We start from the raw sequence: 10,553 nt of genomic DNA, 5'->3' as shown, positions 1-10,553 counted from the left end.
CCATGTACGGAGGGGTAAAAAAAAAAATTGGGATGGAAAATTCATCTCAGCAACAACAAATATCACAGATGTATGTTTAAACAATAAAATCAAAATTGACTTTAAATATTTAAAAGCCTTTCAGTTGGTGTTATCTTGGCCACTTAAGACAAAAATACAAAACCCTATAACCTGCGTGATTTTCAAAGATGAACCTTCCTTCGTCAGGCCTGAAGTTTTAGTCACTTTTCATCATATTTAATTAAGATGCAAAATGAATGGTTGCAATAATTTGGTAGCTTAGTCAAAAGTTGTCAATAAACGAAAACATTTTCTTATTGGCCTTTCCTTGGCATTATTTTCATATCTAACACACCTGAAATACATGGAAACTGAACAAAAGTGAAACAGAGAATAATAATACTTTTATATGTTACAAAATCGAAATAATTATTTCTATGATCAAAAACTGTGTGCAAAATGTTGCTAAACCTCTGCAAATTCTTTAATTTACATGGTGAATGTAGTACTAGGAAGTCAGTCATCTAAAAATATAAGATTTTATTAATTTTTTAGGCTGATTGCTGAAAATATGTATATGAAATTCTAAGCAGTAATTTGTTTTCTTTATCTTCAAAAATTAAGCATCTTAAAATATATGTGTTTTAACTATTTTGTTCTACCCAAGTAAGTAAGAAATGTTTAAAATACAACTACTCAACAATTTGTCATAAACAAGTCCCAATGATAAAGCTAAAATCATTATCTAAAAATGTTATGAAAATCATTTTAAAGGAATTTGTGTACAAGTTATTTTTTGGTTTTATAATTCAAAGGACCTCCCAACCTTTTCTCCATTCACTATGGCAAAGCTGCATTTAAAAGCACACTTAAGTGTATCTCGGTCTAGCCTTTGAAGGAGGGCACCACCACTCCCAAAAGTTACATTGTCCGTGCTCCACTGGTATTCCTTCAACTTTTGTAGTATTGGTCCAAGAGATTTGTAGCTGATGCCATCTCCTTGAATTAACCGAAGGTAGGGTGGAAGAACCTTATAACCTTTTCTGTTTTTTGTTGTCCCAAATTGCTTGCCTAAAATTTCTAAAACCTAAAGATATGTACAAAAGTAAGAAAGATTTCTGAATAAAAACATTAAAAACTGAATAAATGTTCTCATGCAAAACTAGTTAACTCTTTCCATATGTGCATGTCACAAGGTTTTACTGAGTTGCATTCAAAAATTAAACTACTTTATTATCATGGCATACCAATAAACTTGGCATAAAAACATAGCTAATAAGTCAAATTTTTATGTTATATAAATTTTAAGGTCTTAATGTTATGAGGAAATATTTTTTTAAATCCTCAATCTCCCCGAAAAAGGAGAATTGTGACATTTGTTCTCCTTTTCTAATTTATATAACATCCCTCCTAGAAGTACAAAATTTAATGTAAATTACTCATTAATTAGACAAAGCATAATTTTATGGCATTCAATCATATTTGGTTAGGGAGCCATAAACTTAGAAAATCAGACCCCTCTTGCCACACTCACCTGTCACATCTATATTATTTATAACCAACATAAAGACAAATGATGTATTATATTACACTGTTTTCTGTACAGATAACTGTTTATCTCACTTCCAGTTCAAACTTTATTCCCACAGGAAACACACAAATGAACATAGCTGAATGTTTAATGCCTCTTATCACAAAATTAGAAAGCCAGAAAAATTATGATAGTTATAGGACATTGTATGCTATTTACATGTTATTATTCTGCATTCTTAGAGGTATTATTTAATTAAATAACAAATTTAGTGCAGTATTACCATTAGTATAAAAACAAGTAGGGTTAATTTTCATTGGCAGTTAACAACAACAAAAAAAGAAGACCCATGTAAGTAATACATTTCCTGTTTATCATGTGTGTTTTTTATTATTATAAAAGTAACTAAAATGTAACAATTAGAAACTTATTAGGTTAGCTCAGGTAGAATAAAGAAAATAATAATAAAAATACTTCATGACATATGCTCGCAAGTAGCCCATGATAATTTGATAGAGTGACATGAGCTACATGTTCGCCAAGTGATTTACAACTCGTGTGGTGAGATTATTCGTTAGACACAGTTCAAAGGGCAATAAGTACTTCCAGAGTTATAGTATGTATACCACCGTAATTATATGGTGGTTACAAGGTCATGTAAAATACAGAAGCCCATTGCAATAGGGTTAAATCAGTTTACTTCATATCATAAACAAGCTCAACTTAAAGCATGTCTTGAACATACTAAAAATCTAAAGCTTTATTTTCCTTAAAACTGTACAAGTTATAAAATATTTTTATATATACTACACTTTTGTCTTCCCAAATGCAGTTATATATCTATGAATAAAACCTAAAACAAAAAACACAATGAAAAAGTATGGGACATACATGGTACCTTTATAGAGAAACAATCTTTGACACAGTTTTTCAGTGGACTTACTTTTAACACTACCGTGGCTGGATCCCCAGAGTCTGGCCTAATAACGAGCACACCTCCTTTCTCTCCCCGGGCCTCCACAGCAGCCTTTAACTCTGTACCCCAGATGTTTTGACAACAGTTAAACACATCGTAGCTGTCACTTACCACAGCAATAGTTCCTGATGGAAAGTGGTTCAGCATGTTACGACAAGCTTCATCTTCCCTAGACTTTCCCCATGTGGTCATGGTACTGAGACCAGCAGTTTACGAAAGAAAAACATTATATATTTATCATCAAAAGATATTGTGGCAAAGAAAAGAGAATTCATGTAACTATTCATTTGTAAAAACAATTATATTAAATAGTAATCAATTTCTTTAGATGGAAATACCAAAATTTAGTAATACATACTGGTTAAGTTCCAACATATTACAGTTTTATTCACAGCACAGCTTAAATAATATTAAAATAAAGAACACAAGTATTAGGAAAAAAAATTATTGCTAAATAAAGAAGCTATGTAGGGCTGGCTACTGAACTTGAAAAAGGGAACCAAACAAGATAGGGATGGAAGTGAAGATATCACTTGATCTGGCTAATGATCACACAGCAGACTAAGACATCTCAACTTTACATGGACAATATAGTCCCTACATTACTGGCTTCCCTACTCTGTCTATTGAAAGCTTAGTGTTTGAATAGAAGCTCTGCCTTCAACATTATACCTTTTCTTTAATTAACTTCAGAATATCACTTTTATGACTATTTTACAATAGATTAACATTTTACATTTGGAAATTCTGGTTCTATTTGTTTTGCCAGTGAGGGATACAGTACTATAAGGATTTTATTCTCCATGTAAGGTCAAGATGACTTAGTCTGCTATGTGATCATTAGCTGGATCAAGTGATATGTCCACTTCCTTCCCTAGCTTGTTTGGTTCCTTTTTTAAAGTTCAGTAGCCAGCCCTACATATCTTTTTTATTTAGCAAAACATTTTATTCCCAATACTTGTTTATTCATTTTATTTATAAGATGGCATACGTGGGTTACTATGTTATAGAGTGTATTCTAAACTTTGTAAGTTTTGCATAGAATAATAATAGAATAGGTAGTCAAAGATCGTAAAGATTGTTTTGCTCTATGAAATAATGATAAAATTACAGTTGCTGCTAAGACTACATAAGCCCTAGGCCTGTTGAGGAATGATGATAATAAACAAAAATATGAAATCTCAGTTTTGCTATTCACGTCTTTTTTTTTACTTCGAGAGGTAATAACGTTGTTTACACTAAAATTATGATTTTTTTCTTTTTTTTTAAATAAATTTTGCAAAGAATAATAATAAAATAGGTAGTCAAAGATTGTGAAAACTGTTTTGCTCTATCAAATGGTGATAAAATTATAGTTACTGCTACAACTATAATGCCTTGCAAAAATATTCACCCCCTACCAATAATGTCACATTTTGCTAAAATACAAATCATGTGAACAATTTTTTTTAATGATCAAACTTAACACTGTTATATGTGAAGGAGGTTGAATGTCAGCAAATCCTGCAAAGAAAATATATAAATTGAAATTTGCTGTTTACATAAGCATTCATCCCCCTAAATCATTACTTGGTGGAAGCACCTTTGGCAACAATTACTACTGTGAGTCTTTTTGGATAGGTCTCTACCAGCTTTGCCCAACGAGATGGCCTAATTTTTGCCCATTCTTCCTGCCAAGATTGCTAAAATTCTGACAAGACAGTTGGGAATCGTTGATGGACTGCAATCTTCAAGTCACAACATAAATTTTCTATTAGATTCAAGGACTTTGGCAGGGCCACTCCAGTATGGCTTTGGCCTTGTTCTTCGGGTCACTGTCCTGCTAAAATATAAATTTTCAACCCAGTTTTAAATTATTGGCTGACACAAGCAGGTTTTCCTCTTAAGATTTGCCTGTACTTTGCACCATCTATCTTCCCCTCAATACTGACAAGTTTACCAGTCCCTGTTGATGAGAAGCATCCCCATAACATATTGTGCTGTCACCATCATGCTTGATCATTGGGATGGTGTTGACTGAGTGATGTGCTGTGTTGGGCTTACGCCAGACATAACGCTTTGAATTTAGACTGAAAAGCTCAATTTTTGTCTCATCTGACCACAAAACCTTCTACCACATGTAAACAGTATCATTTACATGCTTTGTTGCAAACTCCATATGAGGTTTAAAATTATTCTTTTTCAGTAATAGCTTCTTTCTTGCCACTAGCCCATGCAGACCAACTTTGTGTAGGGACCAGGATATTGTTGATGTTTGAACACTAACTCCCATCTCAGACATGGAACTTTGCAAGTCTTTCAAAGTCACTGTTGGCATCACAGTGGCATCCCTAACCAGTTTCCTGCTTGCCTGGGTGCTTAGTTTGGAAGAGCAGCCTGATCTAAGTAGTGACTGGGTAGTATGAAGCAAATTCCATTTCTTAATGATGTACTTCACCATACACAAATCAGCAACCTTGAAATTTTCTTGTAACTTTCTTCTAATCTGTGCCAGGGTTTGCAATAGTATGACAGTATCAGGTTGCCAGTACCAGTAATTGAGCATCTCTAATCATGTGACTTGAGCAATTAGAAATTCAACTATTCTTCCCAGTGTGTTCTGGTGGGAAATATTTTTTTGCAACAAGCCAAACTGTCAGTTATCTGTAAGCCCACATTGTATGATAACTATGGCAATGAGTCAGTTGAAATCTAGGTTTTTTATTGGTTATAAATTTAATGGGAGTTAGCCTTAGAAAAATCTATTAGCAAATTGTAAATTACAGCATGTCAGAGGTAGGCATGAAAAGTGGTTTTTGAAATTTAATTGATTGCTCTTTAGCCCCATAAGATTGAAGAATAAAAAAGTATAGCTTCAGATCGTCGATGATGAAAATTATAGAGAATATTTTATGTTACATTTCATAGTTTTCTAGGGGGTGGACAAAAAAATCCAGAAGAGGAGACGGCTCAAGAACAAATATCCAAATTCTCACACGAGGGGGATTTGAGGTTGTTTTTAAATATTTCCTTATACAATTATAAACTTAAAATGTATATAATATTAAAATTTGATTTATTATTTATGGGTTTAATGTCAAGTTTGTTCATATACCATGATGTGACGTATTTATTATTATATATTTATTTTAATATCAACGTTTGTTTAGATTAAGCTTATATTTAAAAACATGCATAGCTTATAGTGTTAGATATGCATTGCGAAACTCCCACCTATTCTCCAAAGTTGTCGTACATTCTCGAGAGTAAGAATCAAAAATATATGTATTTACGTAAATGCTTAAATGTAGCTCAGTATTGCTACATAAAACTGAAATTTCAAGAAAGCCTCCAAACACCTATAAATATAACCAATGCGATGCACCAAAAAAAGAGTATCTATTATTAATTTGCTATAGTCAGTGTGCTATAAACTTCGGAAGCTATAAGTGTGATTGTTATAACACTTATCAATCCGAAAACTTAAGATACTTGACCTGGAGCATTTACAAAGTTCAAACAATACAAATCATTTAACTACAGTGGATTCTCATCGGACATTAGTACTTTTACGAAAACCTTACATAACGTCAGGGTGGAAAACTCTGTGTGTGTGGCTGGTATATAACAAAGGACAAAGCTAGCTACCTCCCTGTTAGGTGAATTATATCTATGTCAACTCGTAATTAACTCACTCATTGTGAACCCTCGATAAGATATCAATGAATTACCAGACTAGAAAGATGAGTTGTAAGTTCGTAAGTTTATGAAACTTTTGTTTATAAATCATGGTGTATAATAACTATTTGTAATAACTGTTATTGTAAACTGTATTGTTGTTTGTATGTTAAAACGTATTTCTTTTAAAAAAGAAAACTGTGTGTATCAATCTTGTTGGCAAATATCATAAACTGACTATATATCAGCTTATATTTAAATACTAAACCCAAAGTACGATTTAACTGCTAAATTTAAATTTATTATTTAACTCAATTTCAGGCTATTTGAAATTCCAATATGTAACAATGATAATTAAGTAGTTTAATTAAATTTTGAATGTAACTCACTAAAACATCATGACATGTGCAGTTTGACCTGCCCACATGCTAAGGGTTAATCATGCACCTACATAATGTGCAGTCAGTCACGTGGGTACATTCACATTCTCTTCCAGAACATGGGAGTCACCAGTTTCCCATATTTCATGCTATTTTCATAGTAAGACTGCTTATTGATTGAAGTATGAACTCAAAACTACCACATAAAACCTTTATAATTCTGTGAAAAGCAAAGCTGAATACCAAATGAGGCATTTGGACAACACCCTGAAGATTGGGCATGTGGTAACAGATATTATTCTCAACATATGATACATTATAAACCAGTACCGGTACAGACTGCGAACCCTGATCTGTGCTTCTCTACCACTTTATCCCTGATTTGTTTGGAGATCTCCTTGGTCTTCATGGTTGGTTTGTCGTACCACTATATGAGTTGTGGCTTGAACAGATACATTTACTCTGAAGTTAAGTTAAACCACTTTGATTATACACAGACAGAGATCATTACACTAATTTTGTGACCTGTCAAACTAATTTTTTGCACCTGAACTGATTTAGGGTTGCCGTAGCAAAGGGATTGAATACTTACGCAATTGAGAATGTTCTAATTTTCTTTGAAATATAACTTACTTACATAATATCAGCGTATTTTTAGCATTTCTCAGCTTGGAGTAGATTATGTAGATTCTAAATATAAAGTTACATTTGAAAGTTCCATGATTGCAAGCTCAGGTGGCAACAAAATGTGGAAATATAACTGATACTTGAAACCATCGGTACTTGGTGAAACTACATAATTACAGAATTGAGAAAAAACAAGACAATTGTACATTTCACAAATGCAATAAATGATTTATTTGTGAAATGTACAATTGTCTTGTTTTTCCTCAATTCTGTAAAATGTGGACACTTTGTGGGGGGGAGTGAATACTTTTGCAAGGCACTAGCTCTGTTGAAGAAAGATGATGATAATGAACATAAGAAATCTTGGTTTTGGCTACTCGCCAGTTTTCGACTTTGGGACACTCTAGATAGCTGAAGAGCAGCATATACACCAGAGATAGAGCAACTATGACATATCTAGCTTCTGATGACCTGTAGAGAAGAAAATCCAGATGACTTTTGTATTGCTTTAATACAGGCATCCATGCCATTCCTACATAGAGTACTAGTGTACTCTCTGATATTCAGTAACTAGTTTTATTATTAGATTGTAAAAAAAAATGTGCTTTGTATTTTCATTTGAACAAGTATATGATCAAAAGGAATAAAAACTGATGAAATTCACTAACTTTTTTTTGGGGGGGGGAATACTTGTATAAAAATGATATTATAGTTACAAATAAGTTCTAGGAATATCCAAGTTTTACTCTGTCTATTCTCCAATACTGTGTAAGCACATAGTAGTTTATTTTGGCTGTAGGTTTGTAACAAACACTCGATTTGACAAAATACTAATACCTATATGACAGCCAAGTAGTTGAGATTTTCATATAATTTACCATGTGTGGTCTCGATTTAATATCAAGCTTATGACTGCTAAAATAAAATATAGATATATCTTTATTTAAACTACCCAATCAAACTCTGGTTTCAACCATGTGATGGTATTTTTCTTCATGTAGGAAAAAAAAAACCAGACAAAAAAAATTACAGAGGAGAAAAGGATATTATTTAAATGTCAGTGTTTATAAAAGTGGTGGGGTGACAGTTAATATTAAATTGGCCAAGATATTTTTGGGTGTTTTTCACAAGGAGAAAAAAAAGATAGTATTAAATGGACACTAATAATTCTTTGGTTGGGCAATGTTTTTTGCCACCTAAAAAAACCTCTTCTGGCATCTAAAAATTTTTCAAACTGTGTCCAAGGTGGCACTGCATACATCATTGTTTTTCTTGTTAAAACACATTAATCCATTGCCAAGTATTTAGTAGGCTTATTATTACTGTCCTGCATTCTTGTAAAAAACAAAAAAAAACATTTGTATCAGCATATCACATTAAGCTTATTGCTTGCCATAGACATTGATGACAAATTAAACAAGGCACACTTGTTTTATATACAAATCACTAATTAGCCTTCACTTATAATACTAATTATGAAAGGATGTTGACTTATTGAAAAGGGTTCAGGGGAGGGAAGGCTACTAATACAATCCAAGGAATAAGATAAAAGTTTTGTTTGTTTGTCTATAAAATTCACACAAAGCTACTCAAGGGTTATCTGCACTAACCATCCCTAATTTTGAAATGATAGACTAGAAGGATGACAGCTAGTGAACACCACCTACAACTAACTCTCAGGCTAACACTCAGTGGGATTGACCATCACATTATAACATACCCATGGGTGAAAAGGCAAGCATGTTCAGGGACTGGATTTGAACCAGCAACCCTCAGATTGCAAGTCAAGTGTCCTAACCACCAGGTCATAAGTTAACATTTTCCTAAACTGAAAATATATTTCCAACAATACTTACTTCCACTGACACTATAGCTATTTTTCGATCTCCAAAGTTTCCACTCTTTGCCCATCTAAGCATTGAAAATGCTTACTCCAGTCTTCTATACCCCACTCGAATGCCCTTGGAAAATTCTAATTTGCAAATTTCTCCACCAACTTCAATGCACCCTCTATCTAGGTACTGTATATAAGCACCTCATTCAGATAATGTAATCACTTTTTTGAGACATAAACCGGCTTTTAGTGGGGAGGTAGGGTGGGAGAGTGTCAGCAGAGGTAAGTATTATTGGAAATACATTTTCAGTTTAGGAAAATGTTAACTTCCAAAACATACTTATTTCCGCTGGCACGATAGCTAGAATCCCAAATTGAGAAGGTGGAGGGACAAGTGCAGGCATGAACCATATAGAAAGCATCTGTATAGAACAGGAGTGTACCAAGATAAAGATGGTACAAGAGTGGGGAAACCACACTACATCCAGAACAGGTATGTTCTTCACCTGTAACTCAGTTCCTATATCAAAGGTGGAATAGAATATGAGTAATCGTCAGTATAGGCCAGCCCCAACCAGATAGCCGAGGTTCCAAAATTCTAGGTTGGAATTAATTCTCTCAATACGAGCTCTGTCAATTTGACTGACCACATGACTTCTTTGTACTCTTTTAGTCATTATAGATTTAATACTTCTAACTTTCAATATAGTGTGTATATCTTCACAAAATTTGGCAGTCTTTCAGTTAATATTATGTCTTTCACATCCAAAAAATATTTTTTGTGAAGCATTATTAATAAAATAAAATAAAGATTTCTCCATGAATATATAGAATATTTGTTTTCAATAGTTCATGTGCAAAGTATTTTTATGTTAAAATTAAAAATACTTTTCCTCATCTCAAAAATCTCCAATTTTTTTGTGTAATCCCTAAAATCTCCTAAATGCATTTCAAATGTTTTTTCTCAATCCTATCTTAAAACAGAATTGGTCAATTTGACCGATCTTGTAACAACCAAAAAAAATTGAAATAAACCTAAATTACACTTTTTTTTTCTATAATGACTTCAAATTGTATCATGAAACTACATTCGTATATCACAAGTAGCTCTAAGTTCATAACAGTATACATCCATTTATAATTAAATTTTACTGTTTTATTGCCCTTTGAACTGTGTCTAACTACTATCAGCACCATTATAAGTTGTAAATCACTCTGAGAACGTGCAGCTCACATTACACAAACAAATTACAATACCCACGAGCTACTACAAGCCACACACGTGTGTGTGTGCCTCATGAAACATTTTTATTATTATAATATTATAATTATTTACTTTACATAATGTAATCTTAACTAACCTAAAAGGATCTCTATTTTATATTTTAGTTACTTTTATAATTAGACATAAAGAATAAACATGAAAAACAAGAAATAAAATACTTAACCAATTTTCTTTTTCTTGCTGTTGTTTGTCAAAGAGAGTTAACCCTAATTTTTAATACAAATGATAGTAATGCACTTAATAATGTTTATTTAATTAAATAA

At 32.6% G+C, this 10,553-nt stretch overlaps 1 protein-coding gene across 2 annotated transcripts in view; it reads right to left on the bottom strand.

The window, feature by feature from the left end:
* The window catches only part of LOC106469485 (nicotinamide phosphoribosyltransferase-like), a 49,641-nt gene that overhangs the window by 12,391 nt on the left and 26,697 nt on the right, over positions 1–10,553 (bottom strand). The window contains exons 6-7 of one of the 2 annotated variants that reach the window (XM_022398015.1): positions 2,475–2,703; positions 827–1,087 (exon numbers count right to left, since the gene is read on the bottom strand). In XM_022398015.1, coding sequence (XP_022253723.1) covers positions 827–1,087; positions 2,475–2,703 — 490 coding nt within the window. The remainder of the gene's footprint in view (positions 1–826; positions 1,088–2,474; positions 2,704–10,553) is intronic. The other variant, XM_022398016.1, reaches the window with a different exon arrangement.

This window comes from Limulus polyphemus, unplaced genomic scaffold (assembly GCF_000517525.1).
Source record: "Limulus polyphemus unplaced genomic scaffold, Limulus_polyphemus-2.1.2 Scaffold3512, whole genome shotgun sequence".
NCBI lineage: Eukaryota > Metazoa > Arthropoda > Merostomata > Xiphosura > Limulidae > Limulus > Limulus polyphemus.
Note: the sequence above shows the minus strand (reverse complement) of the source record. Positions and strands in the feature narration are given on the sequence as shown.